Source organism: Amphiura filiformis, chromosome 8 (assembly GCF_039555335.1).
Source record: "Amphiura filiformis chromosome 8, Afil_fr2py, whole genome shotgun sequence".
NCBI classification, from domain to species: Eukaryota; Metazoa; Echinodermata; class Ophiuroidea; order Amphilepidida; family Amphiuridae; genus Amphiura; species Amphiura filiformis.
In genome coordinates, this window is record NC_092635.1 from 33,421,123 (window position 1) to 33,433,752 (window position 12,630).

The window sequence follows — 12,630 nt, forward strand, 5'->3', positions numbered from 1 at the left end:
AAATTTTTGGCAAGCCGAAAGGTGGGGCAAGCCATTTTGGTCAAGCTGAAAGGGGGGTCAAGCGGATTTTGGCACACATTCATGGGGCGCCTTTTAAATAAAATGCTCTAAAGAGGCTTAGGAAAACAGTACGGAAACGCTTAAATATGCAAATTTTCATTTAAAGTTTACAACAAAATTCCGTTCACTCAATGCATAATTAATCAGTCTGTGTTCAAAACTTTAAAACAAGAGAAATGATAGATTGGTTTTTGGATTATACCTAAATGTCTTAGGGGGACATACTTCTTAGTAGACTTGACCAAGTCTTTTTGACATTCTTAAGATAGTAAAATTTAATCAATGAAAATCCATGAAGGCCTTATGCCTCAATTATTAAGGTATGAGGGGTATGTGGCATACTATGGTAAAATAGGCCTATATGGTTAACATACGTAATTTATGTAGGCCTTATAAGATACCAAAATTAAGTCAAAATATCTTGCATTATGAATTATACGATAAAGGTATACTTGCCAGGGCACTTTACTTGGTCCTAAAAGACCAGTTGTTGGATATTGAGTTTGATCTGTTAAGTTTAAAGGGCCTATGAGGGCACTATTTATCCCTATTTACTTTGTTCTACATGTACATGTGATCATTAAAGACCATTTGGTAGAATTTTGCAGTTGATCTGTAAACTTATATTGTATGAGGGCACTATTTATCCCTATTTACTTTGTCCAAGATCTAACACCATATGTTGAGTTTGGCCACTTTTTTGTCTGGTGGGCAACTATTAGAAGTGGTGCTAGGTGCAACATGGGCTCCATTATAGACGACCTATTACACAGTGATAAATATCCAAGAAACCACTGTGAGTTATCAGCACATTTGTTGGTGATTTGATCAATAGTGGGGGTTGTATAATATTGGGATACTTAAGTATTTAGCGCAATGATGAAACCTACAGCCTGTCTCAAAAAAAATTGTGCAAGTGAAAAGCGCCCTCTTTGGCAATTAGAAAATACCGTTATGACATGATGCTTACATCACCGTCAAGAGCGTAGTCTTAGCTCTCGAATGCCGTTTGTTTTGTTCAATTTGCTTGTTTTAATCTCGAGTTATGTTTATTTAACAGCAAAAGGGTAAAATCACAATTGTGCCACTTTTACTAGGGAAGAAGGCTGTACATGTAAATCAATGATAGCATCAAGTTTATCAAGAGTTCCTTCGTGAAATCAAAAGAATGCACCAATTACACAACAATACAAAATTGTTTTTACTGTTTTTACTATTTTATCATGATACTGGTATAATGATTCTCTTTTTCCACTTAAAACAGATTAAAAGATAAATAAATATTACACATTCTGCTGTAACATTAAATACATGTGCATGTCAATGATTTTATCATGGTAAATACTGTTTTCTTGGTCACTCAAGACATGTTAAAACACAAACAAATATTGCACACTTATAGGTTAATGAACGCATATTAATACTTGCTGGGAGAGAAATTAGACAAAATAATGCACACGCGCTGCTGTTGATGCGTCTAATGCACGAGCTCCGAAGGGGGAGTGCATTAGACGCATCAACATCAGCTCTCATTTGTTTACATGTACTGCCCTCTTCCCTAGTAAAAGTGGCACAATTGTGATTTTACCCTTTCGTTGTTAACTAAACATATCTCGAGATCAAAACAAGCAAATTGAACAAAACAAACGGCATTTGAGAGCTAAGACTACGCCCTTGACGTTGATGTAAGCATCATGTCACAACGGTACTTACTAATTGCTTAAGAGGGCGCTTTTTACTTGCACAATTTTTTTTGAGACAGGCTGTATAATATCTGTGACTGAGCCCCCAAGTCTTGGACCAAGGCTACTTCTTTAGTAGGCATGTATAATCCGAAATTTATTTTATTTGTATTTATATACCAAATTTGTGCAAAATTTGAAGAGACCCCAAAATATAATGTTCTGGACATTGAAATGTTTTTGTTTCAAATGAACTGAAGTTGCCCCCATTCTGGAAAATACAGAAAATAGCACCTTTCCAGATTTTCTGTGGACAATTGAAAAAAAATTGTTTTCTTGTTTAGGCCATTGATTTGTCTCATGTCCCCCGCGCGCATTGGATTTCTGATGGTGAAAACGTTCAAAAATATAATTTTATTTCAGTGTTTATTTTATTTTCACCCCTGAACCCCTGAACACCTGATTTATTGATAAAATTAAAAACTAAAAACCGCATACCGCATTTTTTTTCATGAGCCGCCTTTGAGCTCCTTTCGACCGGACCTACTTTTTTTTTCTTTTTTTTTTACCTACTTAAAACCGACAAATTGTGTGAATTCGGCCGACTGCGCAGTATAGCATCTTCCCTTACAAAAAAATGCACTGAAAAACCTTTAAAAATGATTTTACCAAGTAAGACACTCAGTATGACGCTTGAATGCACAGCTAGTAAACAAACTACAGCTGATCGATAAGTTCACACAGAGGTCACATGCACTACAGGTTGCTCAGGTAAACTAGTGCTTCTACGTTAGAAAACATGTTTGAATATAGTCAAATGAAGTTCAGTAATTCTGATTAAATTCATACTCGACCTTTGTTTCAAGATATTTATACATTTGCTTCAACTATAATAACCCTTCTATACGGTTAGATTACTTTGGTGATATAATACTATTATTTCAAGACAATTAATTTACTGTAGAGAAACCCATAAATTGATTGGATTTAATACTAGAAACTCTATTCCACCTGTCAATAGTCGCCGAATTCGGAGTGGTAGTACCAATAACTGGTAGTGGTGGTGTTTTTGCCGTATCTTTTCGCTACATCATGACTTTATGTAAAGATGTTGTGTTTTGATTATAACACTTGGTGAGTTAAACATTTGGAAGACATAGAAACAATTAATATGTACATGAGTCGTGTATAAGTTGGTACCGGTATCATCATATTAATGCGTGCATCATCATATGCAATTAGTAGGTAACCTAGGCAAACCTTAGTTAACACATTTACTAGTCAGCGAATTCGCCGAGACCGGGGCCCCAACACAATGCATATTTACATAGAAATTTGAATTTTTTTCGAGAATAGGTGGGTGAAGGAAACCTACACAAATATGTTTTCTATACTTCACTTGACCCAAATATATGATTTTTTATGGTGATAATCAAGTCGCACATGGAATTTTCGAGGGATTTTGATAGCAGTTCCATTAAAAAAGCTGCCATCGCCATGAGACTAAGATCTAGAAACACCCCTAAATGCCGTTTTGGGGAATTTTGCTATCTGAATCTTTTTGATGAAAGTCAATCTTTGACAAGATGTAACTTTGTTACGTAAAGTGCTATGACAAAAATGTTTTCAGTTTTGGCTTTCTTTACTCAAGGGCTTTAATTTGATATGTAAAATGGTGCAGTTTGATGGCAAATTTGAATTCACCTAGCATACCTACATTATGATAAAGACTCCGCCTCCGGTCTTGCTTGCAGGACTAGCATGCATAAGGGGTGGTGCAATAATTATGTGTACCCCCGGTGAATTATAGGGGGAGGGCAAAGATTTTTTGGCAGGCCAAAAGGGGGGGGGCATAGTACGAGGAACCCATACCATATACTTAGCTCAGGTGGTGGTCGCATTGCATTCTCTAAATTCAGTAAATTTTCATCGTCAACCGTGTAATTGAATGGGATTACTTTGAAATTTTAAAACGCTTGAAATATCACAAAGTATCACAAACAAATAGGCCTATGTTATGAGGTACAGACCTTGGCCAACTTTGTGCCTAATTTTGCATTTTTCTCAAAAATTATAGTGCATTGGTGACAAGTAAGATATGTATATTATAGGGGCAATGACTACAACTACTGCAGTGAAAATTCAGTAACTCAAGGCAAGTAGTTATTGATTTATTGATCAAATATTGGTTTTCCCTCATTTTTGACTGTAACTCCACAACTGTTATAGTGCTGAAATAAAATTTCCAGTGTAGTAATTGTAGTCCTTGCCCCTATAAATATACACATCTTACTTGTCACCATTGCTTTGTAATTTTTGAGAAAAATGCAAAAATAGGCACAAAATTGGGCAGGGGTGTAGTACCCCCTTAATAAATAATATTTACATGCTAAAACCGTTGGGGTTCGATAATGAACCCCACAAAACTAATCGAGTATATGGAAAATGCCATACGGCCGGGCGGTTTTACAAGTTGCTGGCTCTATCATGCCATTCGCCGCCTGCTTAGCTTTTGAACTCAAACCAGTTTATAAAAAACTATCTAGAGCATTTTGACCAAATACCTTATACTTTTTATTTTTCAAACTGTTTACTTTATTTTGTTAGGCCTAAGAGCTAAAGTTTTGTGCTTTTATGGGACGCCCCAAATTTGCATAGGAAACTGGAGAACGATCAGGAGAGATTGGTCTTTCATCCTTATCATGATCAAAAAAATCTAAGTATGTGTGCGTTATTCCAAGCACCTCTTCATTCATGTCTAAGTATGTGTGCGTTATTCCATGCACCTCTTCATTCATGTCTAAGTATGTGTGCGTTATTCCATGCACCTCTTCATTCATGTCTAAGTATGTGTGCGTTATTCCATGCACCTCTTCATTCACGTCTGCATAAGCATATTCATGTTGTTCTCCATCATGTTCATCATGTACATCAGTGCTTGTTTGCAGTGTTTCATATTCTTGTGTTGCAGACATAGTCATCATATTCAGTGCTGTGTATTGAGCTCCTCGTTCAACGACATTGTTGGTATTTCCTGGTTTAGCAAGAGTGGTATCTTTGATATTTCTTATTTTGCACACTGCTACAATAATCAAAACAGTAACAAACAAAGCTGTTGCCAGTACAACAAGTACGATCACAATTATTGTGTGAGATCGCTTTGACTCGGGTATAGATTCACCAGACTCGGTAGTCATAATTGTTTGCGACCACTTTGACTCGGCTATAGATGTATCAGACTCAGTAGTACTAATTGTTTGAGGTCGTTTTGACTCAGGAGTCATAATTTCAGATGCTCTTTGTGTGAATGAAATGACTTCAGGAATTGAGGCGGGTCCTGGTTTACATGGTTTAGATATCATATTATCAGTAGTCTGAGGCGGAGGTAACGTTGGTTGTGGTAATGCAGAGGAGGAAACATTTACATAACCAGTGTCCAAAAGTGTATTAAGTAGTCCATGGTAGTACCCACAACTGTACGTACGTGAATCGGTCAACTTTAAAGATAATATCGTCAGGTAACACCTGTCAACACAGAGACTTCGCTCGCAGGTAACGACGAGGCGATTTCTTAATTCAGCTGGCACGACACCGGTAGTATCAACCGTTTCGTCGAGACTTAAATAATATGCCTGGAAATTTCGACGAGCATACCAAAAAATGGCATCGTTACTGTTGATGTCTTGAAGATCACATACCAAAGTAACATTCTGTCCAATAGAACTATACACTGTTCCAATTGGGGTTTTCACAGATTGGCCCTTTGTTGCCATCATGAAGGAACATAAGCAAATTATTATTGCTTGCATCAGTCTACCAGTCTTTGGCACTCGTAAACCTAGGCAAACCATCCCTACATGTATAATCAATTCTTCATTCACCACAAACTTGTTTCAACAGTGTTTTGTGAAGTGGTATAGTGATCCGATTCTCCTCTGCATATGGCCCATGATATTTTCCTTTTCTATGCACATAATTGTAAGGGAATTCCCCCAATGTGTATATAGCTATATTGTTCTACCATTACAAATGCAGATATTCATATTATTTTATTAAAGTCATGTCCTGTTACGTTTCCTTTTCAAAAGTAATAGTACTTTGTAGGCCTATATTATTTAATAATAGATACATGTACCTACATCAGTGTTAGGTGCATGTTTCTTTCTTTCTCTTTTAGCGAATGCATTTTTTGTTTTAACTACTCTTTCTGTCTATCCTGCATTCAAAAAGTTAATATACATTCAATTTTCAAATAAATGAGGATTAGTCCGGTGGCAGACCAAAATAGGTTGGGTTTGCCAATTTTTGTTTGTTGATTATTGTTCTGTGGGCGGTACAGAATGAACCAGATTCCAAAGGGTGTATAATTGTCACCCCTGTGCAATTTGAGATATCCAAGGTCAAAGTTTATACAGGGTTCAAAATTAAAAACTGGTCCAATTTTGTCCAAACTTATGTCAAATTATTCCTCTTGTCATGAGGATTCCGAAAATATACAGTTTCATATTATGTACGACTTATCGTTGTGGAATTGTGAGCAAAAAGGTTTAAGGTGTTAAATTAACAGAGAATGCCACAGGGGTTAAAATTAGACAAATGCTCCAATTTTATGGAAATGGTCTCAAATGAGTATTTCTGGAACAACAACTCAAATAAAGAATAGTTTGAACAACCTAGAAAACTTGTTGCCTAGCTAACATAGTAAGATAGGTCATTGTCAATTGAACCCCATTGATGTTGATCTACTGGTATACTTCCCTGAATGGTTACCTAGGTAACAAGTCATATTATTTATTAGATTGAGATACATTTAACAGTGCTAAAATGTCAGACCATTTTCATCAAAATTGAAGCCGTTTATCTAACTAAACATTTTCTGAATCCTTATGATCAGAGGCACATTCTGGTATTGTTTTTTTTTTAATTGAGCAGGTTTTAATTTTGACCCCTGTATAAACTTTCACCTTGGAAATCTTGAATTTTTCCAGGGGTGACAATTCTACAGCCCCCCCATCAATCGATCATAAGCATGAGATGTGAACTAAAGTTTTTCTTTCTTTCATCCTAATTTAGGTATCATTGAAAGACACTGATTATGGTTGCAGCGGCAAGCACACATTTGGACAGCGCCGAAATTTATACCATGGACAGGATAATTTTTGTATTCTGAATTAAAGGGCAAATTCAGCAAAGCAAAGATGACTATTTGCTATGAGCCATCCTGACCATTAAGTCATTTTTTTGGATGATCAAATGTTTAGATCAAAGTTACCAATGGTTGATTATTTACTGTAAAGAAAAAATCAATAGCACTAAAACAAAGAAATCTAAGAACAAAGTGGTCAAAGTCTCATAAGTAATGCAACAAAACACATGAATCAGAATTATGATCAAGACAACAGTGCAATATTAGTTAATTTAAATACAAAAAATATACAATGATGGAATCAATAGAGAACAACAGCGATCCAGAACAAAGCCTCTTCTCCCTGGAACAAAACAATCCCCTAGCAGGTAAATTCCTAGAACAAGAATCAAAGGACAACCTCCTAGTAGGTAAATTACCAGCACACGAATCAAAGGATAACCTCCCAGCTGGTAAATTCCCAGAACATGAATCAAAGGACAACCTCCTGACAAGTAAATTACCAGCACAAGAATCAAAGGGCAACCTCCCTGCAAATAAACTACTAGTACAAGAATCAAAGGATATCCTCCCAGCAGGTAAATTACCAGCACAAATATCAAAGGATAACCTTCCTGTAGGTTATTCACCAGCACAAGAATCAAAAGGTGGCAGAGATGGTAGGTCTATCAATGGGAGGCTGCTTTCATGGGGATGTGGGGAGTTTGGTCAGCATGGACATGGTCATGTGAAGGATATGTTCCCAGCGCAGGCTTATGTGGAGAACTTCTACAGATGTTGTGGCAGTGATGTGAGGATTAAAGCTATGAGTTGTGGAGGAAGTCACACTGTGGTAGTTACAGGTATGATTTGGGAAACAGTTTGCAGTGTATGGCTGGGGCATGTTATTTGTATAATAAAATGGGTAGATATTTAACCTAATTTTTTTGGTCAATCACTGTTTGTCGAAACTATTTAAATTTGATAAACCACGTTTTTTGATTTAATAATCTTGGTTTCTTAGTTCGAAAAGCTTTTTTTGTATAAACTTGGTTTTTCGACCCGAGAAACCAGGTTTTCTCAGTGAAAAACTTGGTTTATCAATTAAGAAACCAGGAAAAGCAATTGTGTTTCTCTCATGATCCATTAAATGTTTAGCAATTGTGGTACACGTGTAACACGCAAGTCATTTTCAACCTTCAATTTTCCATTCTTCAATGCTAATCAACAGTTGAAAGTAACAAAATCTGAAGAAGACCTTAATAATTTACATGAAACTTGCTCAAAACATTCATTATTTAACACTAATACATCGAAATAATGCATAGTTTCTGACATGTTTGGGCCGTTGACATTTTACCTTATGTACGGCGCCATTGGTACTAACATATTCTGTTAGAAATTCCGGTTTTGTGAGGTGCACCGCACCTATTGTATATTCATGAAATCTTGCTGCCAGAGGGGGCTGGATCAATGCGTGTTAATACCTTAAACGCACGCATCACTGATGCATTAAACGTGTAGGAAAATAAACGGAATAACCCATCCCTACTTTACACCCCCCCAATAGGATGACTTATGCTATGCCACTGGCCTAGACTGTAGTGTATAAATGTTTATATGTTCCAGTTTATGAAGTGTGAGCCTCTTCACCATATTACTGTGCATTATTTCTTTATCACAGAATCTGATGAAATTTATAGCTGGGGCAATGGGAAGAGTGGACAGTAAGTATAATTGTAATAATTAGCAGAACATTTTTAGAATAATATAATAATAATAATAATTCCAGAGGATTCAAAGCGCTGTAATTCAAAGCGCTGATTCAAAGTGCTGTAACAAGCTTGACATTGCCCATAAACCATTGTATAATAATTTCTGTACAGTTCCGTTCTGATAACACTGAAAAATGTAGCAATCTGTGTTTTAAAAAGAGGTATGTAACAAAATTTATGTTCCGCAATTAACGCTTATAATACATAATACAACGCTTCCATTAATGGAAGGGGGCTTACCTTTTAACATTTAGAATCAGTGGTATATTAGGGTCAGTTGTCAGGTGGTAATCCTTGCTCCACCAGATGGAGATCATTTTGGTTTGTTTTTTCCAGGACAACTGCAGTGTGTGAAATTTTTCAATTGTGCTCAAGTTAAAATGAAGCTATTTCCTGCGTTAAAGAGAAGATTCATATCGCAATTCTGGTCGATTTCTGCATACTAGATGTAGCCGAGCAGCAGGGGTCACATCTGATGCGTCTGCGCGTCCAGGGACTCCTTATTTTTTATTTTGGCCATTTTGGACTCCTTAAGTGGTCGTCCATAATTTTCGCCATTTTCGCATACGCACAAAGCGCGTGTAACTTTTTAACCCCCCTCGAGTTATGCACAAATAAAATGGCAAAAAAATTCTTGTATGAAACAAATTAAACAAGTACGACTGCTGTGCATAATAGACTCGAAATTAAATATTAAAGAGAAAATCGCTGTTGGCATACCATATTATAAATATGTTACGGTATTTTATTAGGTTAATTGGATATTAAGTTATGAATAAAATATTGGAAAGTACCATAATTTTTTTTTGCTCAAATAAATCACCATTTTTCTTACGCACACATGCCCAAAATTGTTACCCCCTCCCCCCCTCTTACGCATGCTTTGTGCATAACTTAAAATGGCGAAAATTATGGATGGCCCCTAAATCACAAGTTGAAAGTGACCAAAGGATCCAATAAAAACTGTATGGACTCCTTAATTTTTCGATGCACGGAGTCGTAAATCAATATAAGTTTAGAATTTTGGACCTGGGCTCTTTAAATTCTCATTGGACACTTTAAAGTTTGGTTTTGCAGGTACCAAAGGGTCCAGAAAAATGATATTGGACCCCTGCCTAACAGCCTGTGTGATCTATCTAACTCTGCCCCACGGTACATGTAGCCGACCTTCCTGGTAAGATCTACCTGACTCTACCCCCCTCCACTCCACCCCCTGATGTGCTACCAATTAACATTAAAAGTATGTCATCATCACATTGTCTTTACTTCAGACTTGGATGTGGAGACAAAGAAATTCATTCTGACCCAACCAGTGTAACATTGGATAAGGAAACAAAGACATCAGATATCAGTGGTGTGTGCTGTGGAAGCCGACATACGGTATTTTGGCTGGACAATGGGCATTGTTATAGCACTGGGAACAACTTCTATGCACAACTTGGCTATGATTTCAGAATCAAGAATTACAAAGACAATCAGGTATGTTGTATGTTGCCAGCAATTTAAACTCGCCTCAAAAAGAAACGTACAATTTTTTACAAGGTCATATCTTAAAATGCTGTCAATAAAAATGAACAAAAATTACACACAGGATTACTTCAATACTCTACATTAAACATGTGTCAGTAACCAAGCAGTTGTCCCACTGACACAACAGCAAAATGCACTGAAACGGAACAGCTTCCTGGTCCACATTCACAGGCGAATAATTGGCACCCAGCAAATTAAATCTAAATTAAATAAAGTGGAATAGTGTGGAACGGGGCTGCTTCTGCTTTTCACACACTTTCTTCAAGAACCAGGTCTTGTTCCACACTATTCCACTTACTCACAGATTTCTTGTGTTGGGTGCCAATTATTGGGCTGTGAATGTGGTCCAGGAAGCTGTTCCATGTCAGTGCATTTTGCTGCTGTGACAGTTGGACAACTGTTTGGTTACTGATCAGTGTTTAGAGTAGAGTATTGTAATCCTGTGTGCAATTTTGGTTCATTTTTATGGAGAGGATTTTAAGATATGACCTTGTGCAAAATTATAAGTTTCTTTTTGAGGCCAGTTTAGTTTGCAATTTGGTTGAATCTCATTGGACTGATTTGGTTTGTTGGTCCAAAAACGAGCTTTGATAAACTGAAACAAATATTTGCTAGTCTGAAAACTAAAAAGTTATGGTTAGGTTTAGGGTTATGGTTAGTGCAAGGTCTTAGAGCTAAGTTTAGGTTTAGGTTAAGGTTAAGGGATAGTGAAACTAGTGAACTTTTGGGCTAGCCACCATGAATAATAGCAGACCTTAGGAGTAGCGGATGTAGACTGACTATGTATCTACAGGGTGAGTCAAAATGCTCTATACCCAACTGAACAAATATCCTAGAAATATTTATTATTTACATACTATTATAGTATTACCTTGCTACTATGTGATTGATATGTAAGGTGGAAAAGCATAAACTACCTTGAAATGAATTGAATTTTAAATATATTAACATTGTAGGATGACCTACAATCTTAGAAAAAAAGTACTTCCAACACTTGGCATACCTTGTGGAAATTCACCGCTCTGCAAAAATTCACAATATCAGGCGCCGCTCTGCAAAAATTAAAGGGGGTGCACGCCGGGTGCGCCCCCCTCTAAATCCGCCTATGCCTTTCCCCATCAATCAATGTTGGAAAACTGCTAAAGACATTGCCATTTCTCGACATTGCATGGGGGAGAGGAGGTTGATAGTTTTTGGTTCTGCACATGAGAGTGTTCCAAGACTTTTCTTTTGTATGTGTTTTATGAATGTACCTCTTTTGGTTATATTATTTGATAAAGACCCCTGATCCAAATTACCCAGTGATGTTCAATAGAGCCCTGCTGTCTTTTCATTATGATCTATGCATATCTTGTACAAAATCATTCCATAGAATACCTTAAAGTAATATCAGTGTATTTTTGAATAAACATATCTTGATTATCCGAGTATGTTGTTCTGGTACCAGTTTTGTTGATTTAGACTATGATAGAGTTATCTCAAAAGTGCTATCAGAGGAGATACCAAGCCTTGCACAACAATTAATGCATTTGTTACGGGATTTGTTATGCATGTGTTGACATGAAAATGGATATTTATATTAAACTTGCCATATTTTTGATCAAAATATCTAATTTTAAACTTCAAACTTTATGTGGAGGAGAAATCAACATATCATAAGCGTGGCATAATTTGTATTCACGGTGTCGACAAAAAAAAATAGTACATTTGGGTACAGATGACTTTGACTCGCCCTGTATTGTGGTGTAACCTACCGTTGGTCAGCAGCTAACATCTCCTGGGTTGATGCACTGTTAGGATGTGGTTCTCTCAAAAACTTCCGTTCAGTCAGGTGATGTTAGTTGTACAGTGAACAAGTGTGTGAAAGATAACAACACAGACAGAAAGGGGATTATCATGGAATAAAAATTGCCTAATTTGACATAGATTCTTGTATAGGGGCCATAAAGAGACCTGTTTAAAAAGTATCTGATGGGAAAAAAAAGCCACTGAATTTTCTGTAGGGGCTATTTATAGATTCAATTTTGTTTGTCCTTAAAGAGGAGTGGGATGGCAGCAGCCATATTTTTCTTATTTTTAACAATGCATTAAGTATGTTATGATGGTGATACTGTTAAAATCTTATGAAATTTGTTTAGCAGTCTTTTAGTGTTTTAGACTATTTGTGAGTTCTTGTTTAGGCACCACATCAAATTTGGTCCTATTGAACTATCAGTGCCAGACTAAGTACTGATGACTCTTAAAGCCATATTATAACATTTGCTGAGGAGGACGCCCTCACTGACTTTTTAAAATTCATTTTTTACACAATTATATTGTACTTGATTAAACCAATATACCCTGCAAAAATGTACATGTAGTTTTGTCAAAATCCGAGATTTTGAATAAAACGATGGAACCGGCGTTTTATTATTACGATGGAATTATTAGTCGAACGCATACACGATGTTCATAACAC

General features: G+C 36.5%; 2 protein-coding genes across 2 annotated transcripts in view; both read left to right on the forward strand.

The window, feature by feature from the left end:
- Positions 1-12,630, forward strand: part of LOC140158975 (uncharacterized) — a 564,514-nt gene that overhangs the window by 64,905 nt on the left and 486,979 nt on the right. The window lies entirely within an intron of this gene.
- The window catches only part of LOC140158972 (uncharacterized), a 314,914-nt gene continuing 305,089 nt past the window's right edge, over positions 2,806-12,630 (forward strand). The window contains exons 1-4 of the mRNA XM_072182274.1: positions 2,806-2,876; positions 6,816-7,730; positions 8,552-8,594; positions 9,914-10,121. Of these exons, the coding sequence (XP_072038375.1) occupies positions 7,181-7,730; positions 8,552-8,594; positions 9,914-10,121 (801 nt within the window). The 5' untranslated portion in view covers positions 2,806-2,876; positions 6,816-7,180. The remainder of the gene's footprint in view (positions 2,877-6,815; positions 7,731-8,551; positions 8,595-9,913; positions 10,122-12,630) is intronic.